The sequence below is a fragment of the Mauremys mutica genome, chromosome 4, assembly GCF_020497125.1.
Source record: "Mauremys mutica isolate MM-2020 ecotype Southern chromosome 4, ASM2049712v1, whole genome shotgun sequence".
NCBI classification, from domain to species: domain Eukaryota; kingdom Metazoa; phylum Chordata; order Testudines; family Geoemydidae; genus Mauremys; species Mauremys mutica.
Window position 1 is genome coordinate 117,863,991 of NC_059075.1, and position 14,767 is coordinate 117,878,757.

Genomic DNA, 14,767 nt, shown 5'->3' on the forward strand with positions numbered 1-14,767 from the left:
AGGGTCCTCAGGCCATCTGCAGACTCAGACAGACATCGCTGCTTCAGTGACACTCATTTCATATACAGGAAATTCTTGGCCTCACAGTTATGAAGAAAAAGTTATTTTTAAAAAGTCAGTAAAGAAAAGCTAAGATACCATAGAATCTGAGTATGTGGTGCAGCAACACAAATACATCACATGGGCCAGGAGTTTAACACCCCAGCTTTAAAAGGGAAATCAGTTCCCCCTTAAAATCTTTTACACTATTAAGATTCCTTTAAGGGAGCCAAAACTGTCTCAAGATTTGTTAATCCTCTATACAGCCGTTTATCTATCAGTGAAGCCAATATGTAGCAATGCTTAATAGCAGAACAAGTCCAACCTCCCGACAGTGCATCACAAAAATATTCCACATCATTTCTGAACTCCGAGATGTTAGTCTGCAGATGAATGTATGGCACTGAGATAGAAGACATGCCATCCTCCTTGTCCTTGTACCTGGGTTCTGATGGCTGGATGCTGCATTATGCACAATCGACAAACCAGGTTTTATCTTCAGCAAAACTTCCAATTCTTTGGTTGTTATTTCATCTATGTGGATTTCTGACAAACTGTGAAAACAAAAATGAACCATGACAAACAACTATCAACCTAAGCTCAAGCTTGTAAATATTTATCAACTTTTAATGGAAATGAAGCTTAACAGAGCATTGCAATTTTAACCCCAGGTGCCACGAAAGTCAGTGTTAAAGTTACAATAAGACAAAACAACTGTAGAAAGTATAGAAATGCAGAATTAAGGTCCCCCAACAACACTAACTCTGCCCTCCTAACCCCTGCCATCCTGTGCACCCTCACTGTCAGGTAGATGTGTGTCTAAAAGCATCACAGAGTAACGTGTTAAATCTCAGACAGCTTGGCAGTTCAGCCAGGAATATCTCAAACCCCACATTACTGTGGAGTTTTGTCTGCAGGCATCTTAAACCCCATCCAACACACATCATGCAGCTGAATGTACCCAACCGAACGGCAAGGGAAGAGGAGATGTAAGATGTTCACTACAGTGAGGAGCTGGATCATTATGGAGAGTGAATGGCCAAAACAGTTGTCAAATATCCAGGGGCTGACAGGAGGAATTTCTATCAGGGAGTGGAGGGACTTGGAGAGACCTTTGGTGCTTATAGGAAAAATCAAATCACTGCTTCACTTTTCTATTTACCATCTAGACTTACTGTACAAACATTAATGAATTTAGCCCCCAGCACACCTATGAGATAACCCCATTTAACAGACGAGGTAACTAAAGCACTAAGAGATGACATTTTTCAAAGTCTGTGCAGCCAAACCTGGCAGGCTGGGCAGCTACAAGGGTTTCCTTTTTGCTCCTCTGGAAGCTCAGAGTGTTATTTAAAAGGGGGGAGGGGGGTGTTAGTCATACATCAGAGGTCTGGGGGGGGGTTGGAACAAAAGGATAGAACAGGGTGTGGTTAAGGGCACAGAAGCTCATTCTGAATTTTCAAAGCCCTCGCAGTGGTCCTAGCTGCTCCTTGCCACAGGGCACTCATGTGTTAATGTACTTGTGCAAATTGTGCAAGTTTTTAGGACTGTGCCTTGAAGGCAGTAAATCTGGCAAAGTGCCTTTGTTACTCAACCATGCCTGTGGTCCTTCTCTCTGAGTAACACTGAGGTCTGCTGAATTAGCAGGCTGCACTCTCTGCTAGTTCTGATAACATCGGAGCTCCAAGGACAGAAGCACTGAGCAGCTGTAACAGCTTAGCAGCCTTGACAGTGTCTTAGCAACAACATTCCACCCTTCAGCGAAACATCAGATAGAATAGAAAAGGCAAACACAGGCCTTCAGAAGACTTTGCCATTGGATTCTCAACCAGCACATCATCAAATAGTCAACAGAACTGATTATATACAATTAAGAGTATGATTCTGTTACAGAGGCCATGGATTCTGTGACTTTCCCAGACCTCTGTGACTTTTGCAGTGGCACAGCTGGAGCAGCTGTCATCCCCGGGGCCTGCCAGAGCAGCAGACTCAGGGATGAAGTTGGGGAGGTGGATGTTGGGTCAGCAGGGCTGGAGCAGCTGTCACAGCCAGTCCCCAGGGCCATCAGAGCAGTGACTGGTCCCAGGCCCCCGTAGCAGCAGGCTGGCGCGCAGTCCTCTGGAGCAGCTGGCCATTGGCCAGTCCTGGGGCCCTGAGAAAAGCTGGCCAGTGGCTGGCCCTGGAGCTGCCAGAGCAGCAGCCCGCAATGGCTCCCCCCGCAGCACTTCTGCTGTTAGACCCCCCCCTCCTCCAGGGTATTTTTCATAAAATTTGAGGGACAAGTTGCAAGCTTCTGTGAATTTTTGTTTATTGCCCATGACCTCTCCCTCACCTTTTACTAAAAGTACCCAAACCAGAATCTAAATCTTATATATAATGCAGCAGTGATCGCGTCCCTTTCATATGGGTGTGAAACAACATGGACAGCTTACCACAGAGATGTTAAGCAACTTTAAAAATTCCACATAGAACTTGAGAGTTGGAAGGGACCTCAGGAGATCATCTAGTCCAACCCCCTGCTCAAAGCAGGACCAATCCCCAGACAGATTTTTGCCCCAGATCCCTCAATGGTCCCCTCTAGGACTGAGCTCACAACCCTGGGTTTAGCAGGGCAATGCTCAAACCACTGAGCTACCCATCCCCCCATATGTTGTTGCCACTCCATTCAGAAGGTTAATGGCAAGACAAAGTCTCAAACATTAACATCCTTGAAAAGCAAAAACCACCAGCACTGAGACAATGATCATCCAAACCCAGTTTAGATGGACAGGTCGTGTTATCACAACCAGCAATGGTGGACTTCCAAAGAAATTTCCGTATGGTGAGCTGAAACTCAGAAAGCTCCGGAGGGAGAGTCAAAGAAAAAGTTTCAAAGACACCCTTAACCAGAATCTGACCTTATGTGGCATAAATGTTGATAACTTTGAAGACATAGCCAAGGACAGACATGAATGGAGAGCTACTGTCAATAATGGTTGTGAACAATTTGAGGAAGACAGACAAGAAAAACTGACTGAAAAAAAGGGCCAAGCATCATGCAAAGTCTTCCACGAGAACCTGCATGTTTGTGTCTGACATGTTTGCAGTCTTGCTCCTCATGGGTCAGGCTATACAGCCACATGAGAAGACATGCAATGCTGTGACATCATCAGATATGATGAACAGCCATACATGAGTTCCTAATAGATTTAGCAACGATTGACTGGTTTGGTGTTAGGACGGAAATAGCATTGTTACTGTGTGCAGTGCTCATTGGAGGGGTGGGGGGAAGGGTAACTCAATTGCGCCCTTGTATTATTTGGTGAATAGTTTAGAAATCCAGATAAATAGTTTTTTTAAATTGTTTTGTAAAGGGTTCATTAGTCAAATATTGACCAAAATTCTACAATTTGGCAGAGAACATTTCAACTACAGCTGGTTAGAAAATGTTCCCTCTCTCCATCCCCTCATCCCCCAAATGTTCACCTGTTAAGTTGGGGGAAGAAACCCTGAAAAAAAACCCCAAAAATATTTTGGTTTCCAGCTGAAAGTTCTTGTGTTTTCAGTGTTTTATTTCCTGAAGGAAGATTGAGAATTTAATAAGAAAGCAGATACTATATATGAAAATTTCCATTTACTTCTAAACTCAATTTTCTGTCTAATGAACTTTTGACAAAAAATTTCAACCAGTCCTAATTTCTGCTGCTGACTTCTACTTGTTAAGCAGGGAACTTCCCCACTGGAACTGCTGCTGTGTCTCTTGGAATACCTCCTGCCTCCCTTCATCCCACTGGTGTAAGCACCATGGCCTGACTGTCTCCCATGATGCACCACAGTCTCTTCCTGTGACTGAGCTCTGCAGTGCAGGCCCATCATGGGGGACATATGCTGGAAGGGTAATGCTGCTGATAAGTGAGAATGAGGGGGATGAGGGACCCAAAATACAATTCCCATGAGGCACTGTGGCAGTTCAGACAGACACAATGATTAATGTCAACCTGTCCTAACCAAAAAAAAAAAAATGTTGAAAATAAATCGAAAGAGCTTCGCAAAAATCAACATTTTCCCATGGAAAATTTCATTTCTGAAGAAAAAAATGTCTATCAAAAAAGTATCAATGGGAACTTCCAGACCAGCTCTATAAACCACTGTACAAACACTTGGGGAGACACTATCCTTGCCCTGAAAATCACACACACATGGGGGAGAATTCTCCCTCCTTCTACAGCCCCTACACACAGGACAGTAATTGCCCTTTAGCTGGTGGGGGGGGGGGGTATGGGGAATTCCCCGAGTACTACCATTGTGCTGGGCAGTCACGGGCTGTTTTGTGTAAGCCCAGGTGTAGGAGGTTGGAGGATTCAACATGGACTCACCAAGGGCAAGTCATGCCTGACCAACCTGATTGCCTTCTATGATGAGATAACTGACTCTGTGGATATGGGTAACGCAGTGGATGTGATATATCTTGACTTTAGCAAAGCTTTCAATACGGTCTCCCACAGTATTCTTGCCAGCAAATTAAAAAAGCATGGATTGGATTAATGGACTACAAGGTGGATAGAAAGCTGGCTCAATTGTCAGGCTCAACGGGTAGTGATCAACGTCTCAATGTCTAGTTGGCAGACGGTATCAAGCAGAGTGTCCCAAGGGTTGGTCCTGGGGCCAGTTTTGTTCAACATCTTTATTAATGATCTAGACATGATAAATCGATCCCCGATAGATCGATCACTACCTGCCGATCTGGGGGGTAGTGAAGAAATTGCCCTAAGATTCTAGGAGGCAGGTTGCCTAAGTTACATTGTTGGCTGTTTAAGGCCCTGACCAGCCTGGAGTCAGAATGGCACAAAAGGAGGCTTAAAGCCACTTTGGCCCCTTCCCCTGGGTTGCACTTGTGTGTGCAGCGCCTCCTGGAGGCAAAGAACACACTCCTGCCTTCAGCCCGAACAGATCAGCCCAATTCATCTCATTGGGACATGCAGTCCATACACAGCTAGGTGACTGGAAGCCCAGCACATTCTTTTGATACAGAAAACTAGAAGTCACTTACTCGAGCTTCTCTAACTTGCAGTTTGGATGTTTCAGTCCTTCACACAGAAGCTTCACTCCTGAATAACTCAGGTTATTACTGCTCAGGTTCAACTCTCTCAGGGACTGGTTTGTGCTGAGCAGAGAGGAGAGATCTCCACAGCAAGCATTAGTCAGATGGCAATCCCAAACCCTGCAGAGATGGAGATGGGCACAGTGAACAGACAGTAGGGTGACCAGATTCCTGATTTTATAGGGACAGTCTCAATATTTGAGGCTTGGACCAGTAGAAAATGGATTTTCATGTGGCTATTACAAATGTTTGTGTACAACCATAAGACTAAATGTACAAATCCCACATTTACCTGCCCAACTGTCTATGCTCACAATTTAGTAATTGTATATCCAGTTGCTCCTGCAAATGCAGGTTATTTCATAAGTGAAAATAGGAACTCAAAATATTCTCAGTGCAAAATTCAGCACTTTTGCAAAGGCTGGTCTAACAAGGAAAGTATCAAGGAACCCAGCAATTACTTACATTAATTTCTGCAGTTTACAGTTGGGATGTTTCAGCCCGTCACACAGAAGTTTAATTCCTGAATCTCCCAGTTCATTCCCACTCAGCTCCAGCTCAGTCAGGGACTGGTTTGTACTGAGGGCAGCAGAGAGATCCCCACAGCAAGCAGCTGTGAGACTGCACTGCCACAACCTGCAAAGGTAACAGAGAGAACAATAAAAGCAGCAAAGAATCCGGTGGCACCTTATAGACTAACAGACGTTTTGCAGCATGAGCTTTCGTGGGTGAATACCCACTTCGTCGTATTCACCCATGAAAGCTCATGCTGCAAAACATCTGTTAGTCTATAAGGTGCCACTGGATTCTTTGCTGCTTTTACAGATCCAGACTAACACGGCTACCCCTCTGATACTAGAGAGAACAATAACCATCTCCTTCCATAAAGGTGTCAGTATTCACTGCACTTAGTGCAGGGACACTGCCTTCTTTCTGGTAACTTGATAGTTTTGGTGTCTATAAAGCCTGTATGCATGTCATCCAATGCATTTTAATTATTAAAATTAATTACATGATGAATTCCTGACTCAGATTTTATTTGTACACAATGCAAGAAGATTTTCAGAATATTTCAGATAGCATCTGGCTCATCATCTGAGACTGCCATAACACCAAATATATGGCAGAATGTGGGTAAAACACAGAGCAGGAGACATACAATTCTCCCTCAAGGAATTCAGTCACAAATTTAATTAGCACTTTTTTTTTAATGAGCATCATCAGCATGACCTCTGTAATGGTGGCCAAAACATGAAGTGGCATACAAATGTTTAGCATATCTGGCATGTAAATAGCTTGCAATGCCAGCTACAAAAGTGCCATGCAAATTTCTGTTCTCACTTTCAGGTGACATTGTAAATAAATGGTCAGCATTATCTCCCATAAATGTAAACAACTTGTTTCTCTGAGCAATTGGCTGAACAAGAAGTAGGACTGAGGAGATTTGTAGGCTCTAAAGTTTTACATTGTTACAATCTACATTTGTAAATTGTGCTTTCACAATAAAGAGATTGCATTATGGTACTTGTATGAAGTGAATTGAAAAATACTATTTCTTTTGTTTATCATTTTTATAGTGCAAATATTTGTAATAATAATAATATAAAGTAAGAACTGAACACTTTGTATTCTGTGTTATAATTGAAATCAACATACTTGAAAATGTAGAAAAGCATCCAAAATATTTAATAAATGTCAATTGGTATTCTGTTGTTTAACAGTTTGATTAAAACAGCGATTAATTTTTTTAAGCATGATTAATTGTTTTGAGTTAATCACGTGAGTTAACTACGATTAATTGACAGCTCTAGTATCAAGCACATTTACACCTGTATGACTGCGTCCATTCTTGGGGGAATGTGTCTGTCTTGGTAAAGTGGAGAGTGAGCTGGGGACTAGCAGGGAGAGGGAGGAGACAGGTCACACTGGATTTTAAGGAAGGGTTACAAGGTGCCTGAGTTTGTGGTTATGGAATTCAATGAAAATGGAGAAGTCAGTGGCAGAACTGAAGACGTCAGCACAGTGGCTGGGCTCCCACCACTGATGCTCAGTGAAGAATCCATCAACACCACTTCCTGCCCTGCATGTGTTGACACATCCTTCTCCTGCTGACTTTGCAAGACTCGAAGGATCTCAGGACATGATATTTATTACTGATTAATAAATATTTGCATGGCAGTAACACGTAGAGGCTTCAACCAGGTTGAGGCCCCAGTGTCCCAGGTGCTGTACAAAAATATGACAATCTGCCTCAAACAGCTGTTCGGCTAAAAGCTAGGACAAAGCAGGTGGGTGAAACACAGAGATTAGTGAAAAAGTCACGTAGTAACAAAATAGAGCACTGGGTTACTTACAACAGTGTCTGCAGGTTACAGTGTGGATGTTTCAGTCCCTCACACAAATGTTTCAGTCCTAAGTCTCCCAGTGTGTTAGCACTCAGATCCAGCTTTTCCAGGGACTGGTTTGTAAAGAGGGTCTTAGGGGAGAGGTCCTCAGGGAAAGCAAATGAGAGTTTGCAGCTGGACAAGCTGGAGGGAAGAAATGAACAGATCAAAGTTACCACTGCACTGTATGAAACAGTTACTAACCATGCGTGGTGGGTTAACTATCTCCATTCAGAGAGGCTAGCCCCCTGCCCCACCTGAGGCCAGCCCCTACCCCACCCCACCAGAGCCAGAGTAGCCCCAAGACCCCCATTGCAGCTTGAGCTCCCCCAAATTCCCCATTGCAGCCTGAGCTCCCCCCATCCCCTCCTGCCTGGGTCCCAAGCTGCTGGCCAGCCCAGGCACCAAGCTCCTGACCACTGGCCCAAGCTGAGCCCACCCACAGCCCAGGAGTAGGGAGACTTAGTCTCCCCTGGTCTATTATATCTGCCATCCATGCTACTAACAGTTCTGTAACTGTTGTTCTTCAAGATGTATCGCACAGGTCCTTTCCAATTTAGAAACATTTGCAAGCCCAGGGAACAATTGTCAGAAATTTTTCCATGTGTCCTCCATTGGCATGCATTGCCATGTCATGGTATAATGGCTGGAGCTGTCCCCGACCCTCCTCAGTTCCTTCTAACTAAAAAGACTCGATATAGAGGGATAGGAGGGTGGGATGTGGAATAGACACGTGCAACACATCTCGAAGAACAGCTATGGAACGGATTAGTAATTGTTTATTATTATTATTATTATTATTATTCCTCAAAGTGCAACGCACATGTGCTGTCACTTGAAGAAGAAACAGTTGATGATGGATTCTAGTTGAGGCCTTTCATCATTTCATAGGGTTTAAGGCCAGAAGGGACCACCTGATCATCTACTCTGACCTCTTGGAAATCACAAACCACTACACAGTACCAGGTCACCCCTATATTAAACCCAAAGACTTAGTTAGCCCAAAATATTTCAGTCCTCAGGAAATTAAACTGTTCTGCACCAGCAGCAGAGAACAAGAGAGACTGAGACGCCACCAATGGCTAAAGCCCCTGAAAAGGAAGGGAAGTGATTTGGTGAGATAGATCCAGATAATATCAGCAGGTGATCTGAGCCCCACACAGTAGAAGATGACAACCTCCCTCCCCCACCCCCACCAAAGTCCCTGCCAGTCTGACCTGGGGGAAATTCCTTCCCAAGCCCAAATCTGGAGATCAGTGTATGCCTGAGCATGTGAGCAAGACACCCCAGCCAGGCATCTTAGACAGATGGGTTATCTGTACTATCTCAGAGCACTGGTCCACTCCATCCAGTGTCCCATCTCCAGCTGTGCATAATCTCTGATGTTACAGAGCAGGGGTGGCCAACCTGTGCTCTGGAGCCACATGCAGCTCTTCAGAAGTTAATATGCGGCTCCTTGTATAGGCACCAACTCTGGGGCTGGAGCTACAGGCGCCAACTTTCCAATGTGCTGGGGGGTGTTCACTGCTCAATCCCCGGCTCTGCCACAGGCCCTGCCCCCACTCCACCTCTTCCCGCCCCCTCCCCTCATCCTGCAGTGCCCTTGCTCCTCCCCCTCCCCCCAGAGCCTCCTGCAAACCACAAAACAGCTGATTTGACAGTGCGGGGAGGGAGGGGGAGGCGCTGATTGGCTGCCGGTGGGTGGGAGCTGCTGATAGTCGGAGGGGTGGGGAGCTGATGAGGGGCTGCTGAGGTATTACTGTGGTTCTTTGGCAATGTACATTAGTAAATTCTGGCTCCTTCTCAGGCTCACTTTGGCCACCCCTGCTACAGAGGAAGGCAGAAAAACTCCAGACTACACCAAGCCAGTTGTGCATTGAGAAAAAAATCCTTCCTGCCCCCTGCAGCATGAGATTTGATTTGATTATTGTCGTTATCTGAATGCAGAGCTGCAAGGAGATTATGAGCATGTTGAGGCAATGCAGGCACAGTATGAGTGAGGTGTGTGATCTGGTCTGGAGAGGCTCAGACCATCTGGTCAATCCAGAGGTTTACAGCTGAGGCAGCCTGACCCCCTTCCCACCCCCTCACCCCCCTCCCGAGATTTCTTTCTAGTGCACCCACCCCAAACCTATCCGAGAGCTGGAGCCTGCTTCCACTTCTAGGGTGCCTAAAATGTAATTCTAGAGGACTGAAAAATATGGATAAAACTTCACAGTACAGTTACACTAGGGAGACAGGACAGCTTAACCCTTCAGTAAACATGGGCCTGCTAACGGGCCTGGTCCAGCCTCACACAAATATTACTAAATAATTAATTACTAAGTAAAGCAGTGTCTCCTTGACTTCCCTGAGACTAATCACGTGGCTAAAGCTTTACAGGATCAAGCTGTAGTAGCATTCTCACACCAAAACACATACATAAATCATCAAAATGATTTACAGATATTTTGCCTAGAAAACAAGATACCCTTCCTACAAAATATGTAACCTCTACCTTACCTTCAGAAACATGAAAAACTTGGAAATGATTGATTCAGATCATTGTGACAGTAATTTATCCTTGTCCTCCCTCTCCTCTTCCCCCATTTGTTTGTTATGCCTTCTTTTAGTGCCTGGTCTTCACCTAGATCACTGTTTCCTTGAAACAAGGTAGCATGTTCACATGAATGGGGTGGGTGGGGGGGTCAGATGGCTGAGAAGTGCGCACAGCTGGGCAGGTGCCGAGAAAGGGATAGAACAGACAGAGGTGGGGATGAAATGAGAAGCAAAAACAGAGCAAGTGTGACTTTAAAGGACAAAACACTTATCACATTGGAAAGGCAGATTAAAATAAATAACATGATGATCTCGAGAGGAAGGGTCAAAGTGCGCTGCGGAACTTTAGTGCGCGGCAGCAGACCCCACACAGCCAGTCAGTGCACAGCTCCCCAGCTCACTGCGCATTAACTCTCAGCACAGAAAAGCCCAAAGTAAGAACTGTAGCATTATCAGTAGCTGCATAGAGCCATAGTTCAGACAGGCCACCAGGGGGCCATATGTGAGAAGCATAAAAGCTGTCAGCTAGCAGGAGATAATGGTCACTTGGTCACTTACCCTAGTGTCCCAGGTCTCTACGCATTCAACAATCACCCCACTGTCCCCAGGAGACAATTTAAGGAAGAGAACAGAGGATATTTATTCACTGAGGGGCAAATCCAGCACCTTTCCCAATGGCCACAGAGCGACCCTTTGTTCCTCTGTGCAGGGGCAGGCTGGGTGTATGAAATGCTGTGCAGAGGGTGGGTCTCTCTCTCACCATCAGCATTAGCCTTGTCATAGGTCTCACCCCCACTTAGAGATGTTGGGTTCCAAAATGGGGACCTGCATGGACTCCTCTAAACTAAAATCCTAGTTTAGATCTGGTAAAAGCTGCCACCACCCAATAATGTACATGTATTGGGACACAGTCCTTCCCCAAAATCCTTGGGGATCCCAAGAACCCCAAATCCATGGAGTTCTTACACCTAGGAGAAGTAAACCATTCCCCCTGCTTCCTCCCCCCTCCCTTTTCCTAGGAGAGATACCGGGATTCAACTACAGAGGGATGCCTTCCTCCTCCCTCCTCCTCTTTCCCTGAGAATTCACCCAAGGAAAGATCAACCAAGTCCTTAACAGAAAAGATTTATTAAAGAATAAAAAAAAAGTAAACTATCTCTGTAATACCAAGATGGAACAATACACAGGGTCTAAACTTATCAATCTCTGGAGAGAATTCCCCCTCCCTTCTTTCTCAGTAAAAGCAATAACAGTACAGAATTAAGGAAATTCTATAGCAAAACACACAATTGCAAATACAGAAATAACAATATAAAAATACTAGTTCCCTTTCTAATACTCACTAGCTTGAATAGAAGAAATTATTGCAGAACTCTGAGAGGACTTGATTAAGACATCTGGACTCCTTTAATTCCAACTAGAGAGTCACTCAAACAAAGGACACAGGAAAAAAAACTTCCCTCCACAGGGATTTTAAATTATCTTTCCCTGATTGGTCCTCTGGTCAGGTGTTCACAGGTACTGCTTGTTAACCCTTTACAGGTAAAAAACAAACCTTAACCCTTAACTGACTGTTTATGACAAGGCTGGATTAGTCTCCATGAAGAAACTCCACAGGTGCTCTGTGGCCTGGGTAAGGAGGATTCCGCCACCTTGTGCATCAACCCAGCACCTGGCCTACTTATTGGGCGGGAGCAAGGAAGAGGGTTTGCCACACAGTTAGTTTACGGTTTCATGTCAAATGGTGTTTGAGTCTTTAGGTATTTACTATGATTTGAAGCTCAGAGATAAATACCAGACATGAGTGGAAATGCATTGCCGCCCAACTCCTGGCATAGCAGCAATAACAAAAAGGCTGTCAGAGAGGACTTTGCTTACACTATTGTCTTTAGTTTACAATTGGGATCCTTCAGTCCTTGACACAATGAGTATGCAGATGAAGTTCTCGGATCTTTCATCAGTGGGTTCCTAGAAGAGAGAATGGAAGTTCTTAATATCATTTCCCAGAGGCAGATATTTCATCTTCTTCCCTGAAGATGGTGGGGTAGGTTAAGAACATAAGAACGGCCGTACCGGGTCAGACCAAAGGTCCATCTAGCCCAGTATCTGTCTACCGACAGTGGCCAATGCCAAGTGCCCCAGAGGGAGTGAACCTAACAGGCAATGATCAAGTGATCTCTTTCCTGCCATCCATCTCCATCCTCTGATGAACAGAGGCTTGGGACACCATTCTTACCCATCCTGGCTAATAGCCATTTATGGACTTAGCCACCATGAATTTATCCAGTTCCCTTTTAAACATTGTTATAGTCCTAGCCTTCACAACCTCCTCAGGTAAGGAGTTCCACAAGTTGACTGTGCGCTGCGTGAAGAACTTCCTTTTATTTGTTTTAAACCTGCTGCCTATTAATTTCATTTGTTGACCCCTAGTTCTTGTATTATGGGAATAAGTAAATAACTTTTCCTTATCCACTTTCTCAACATCACTCATGATTTTATATACCTCTATCATATCCCCTCTTAGTCTTCTCTTTTCCAAGCTGAAGAGTCCTAGCCTCTTTAATCTTTCCTCATATGGGACCCTCTCCAAACCTCTAATCATTTTAGATGCCCTTTTCTGAACCTTTTCTAGTGCTAGAATATCTTTTTTGAGGTGAGGAGACCACATCTGTACACAGTATTTGAGATGTGGGCGTACCATGGATTTATATAAGGGCAATAATATATTCTCAGTTTTATTCTCTATCCCCTTTTTAATGATTCCTAACATCCTGTTTGCTTTTTTGACCGCCTCTGCACACTGCGTGGACACCTTCAGAGAACTATCCATGACGACTCCAAGATCTTTTTCCTGACTCGTTGTAGCTAAATTAGCCCCCATCATATTGTATGTATTGTTGAGGTTATTTTTTCCAATGTGCATTCCTTTACATTTATCCACATGAAATTTCATTTGCCATTTTGTTGCCCAATCACTTAGTATTGTGAGATCTTTTTGAAGTTCTTCACAATCTGCTTTGGTCTTAACTATCTTGAGTAGTTTAGTATCATCTGCAAACTTTGCCACCACACTGTTTACCCCTTTCTCCAGATCATTTATGAATAAATTGAATAGGATTGGTCCGAGGACTGACCCTTGGGGAACACCACTAGTTACCCCTCTCCATTCTGAGAATTTACCATTAATTCCTACCCTTTGTTCCCTGTCTTTAAACCAGTTCTCAGTCCATGAAAGGACCTTCCCTTTTATCCCATGAAAGCTTAATTTATGTAAGAGCCTTTGGTGAGGGACCTTGTCAAAGGCTTTCTGGAAATCTAAGTACACTATGTCCACCGGATCCCCCTTGTCCACATGTTTGTTGACCCCTTCAAAGAACTCTAATAGATTAGTAAGACACGATTTCGCTTTACAGAAACCATGTTGACTATTGCTCAACAGTTTATGTTTTTCTATGTGTCTGACAATTTTATTCTTAACTATTTTTTCGACTAATTTGCGTGGTACCGACGTTAGACTTACCGGTCTGTAGTTGCCGGGATCACCTCTAGAGACCTTTTTAAATATTGGTGTTACATTAGCTAACTTCCAGTCATTGGGTACCTAAGCCAATTTAAAGGACAGGTTACAAACCTTAGTTAATAGTTCCGCAACTTCACATTTGAGTTCTTTCAGAACTCTTGGGTGAATGCCATTTGGTCCCGGTGACTTGTTAATGTTGAGTTTATCAATTAATTCCAAAACCTCCTCTAGTGACACTTCAATCTGTGACAGTTCCTCAGATTTGTCACCTACAAAAGCCAGCTCAAGTTTGGGAATCTCCCTAACATCCTCAGCCGTGAAGACTGAAGCAAAGAATCCATTTAGTTTCTCCACAATGACTTTATCGTCTTTAAGCACTCCTTTTGTATTTCGATCGTCAAGGGGTCCCTCTGGTTGTTTAGCAGGCTTCCTGCTTCTGATGTACTTAAAAAACATTTTGTTAATACCTTTGGAGTTTTTGGCTAGCCGTTCTTCAAACTCCTCTTTGGCTTTTCTTATTACACTCTTGCACTTAAGTTGGCAGTGATTGTGCTCCTTTCTATTTGCCTCACTAGGATTTGACTTCCACTTTTTAAAGGAAGTCTTTTTATCTCTCACTGCTTCTTTTACATGGTTGTTAAGCCACATTGGCTCTTTTTTAGTTTTTTTACTGTGTTTCTTAATTTGGGGTATACATTGAAGTTGGGCCTCTATTATGGTGTCTTTAAAAAGGGCCCATGCAACTTGCAGGGATTTCACTTTAGTCACTGTACCTTTTAACTTTTGTTTAACTAACCCCCTCATTTTTGTATAGTTCCCCCTTTTGAAATTAAATGCCACAGTGTTGGGCTATTGAGGTGTTCTTCCCACCACAGGGATGTTGAATGCTATTGTATTGGTCACTATTTCCAAGCGGTCCTGCTATAGTTACCTCTTGGACCAGCTCCTGCGCTTCACTCAGGATTAAATCTAGAGTTGCCTCTCCCCCTGTGGGTTCCCGTACCAGCTGCTCCATGAAGCAGTTATTTAAAGTATCGAGAAATTTTATCTCTGCATTTCATCTTGAAGTGAAATGTTCCCAGTCAATATGGGGATAATTGAAGTCCCCCACTATTATTGGGTTCTTAATTTTGATAGCCTCTCTAAATTCCCTTAGCATTTCATCATCACTATTACTGTCCTGGTCAGGTGGTCGATAATAGATCC

General features: G+C 44.0%; 1 protein-coding gene across 1 annotated transcript in view; it reads right to left on the minus strand.

Moving 5' to 3' along the window:
* Positions 1–316: 316 nt before the first annotated feature.
* Positions 317–14,767, minus strand: part of LOC123369026 (NACHT, LRR and PYD domains-containing protein 3-like) — a 33,499-nt gene continuing 19,048 nt past the window's right edge. The window contains exons 5-9 of the mRNA XM_045014398.1: positions 11,920–12,009; positions 7,474–7,647; positions 5,585–5,755; positions 5,069–5,239; positions 317–593 (exon numbers count right to left, since the gene is read on the minus strand). Of these exons, the coding sequence (XP_044870333.1) occupies positions 317–593; positions 5,069–5,239; positions 5,585–5,755; positions 7,474–7,647; positions 11,920–12,009 (883 nt within the window). The remainder of the gene's footprint in view (positions 594–5,068; positions 5,240–5,584; positions 5,756–7,473; positions 7,648–11,919; positions 12,010–14,767) is intronic.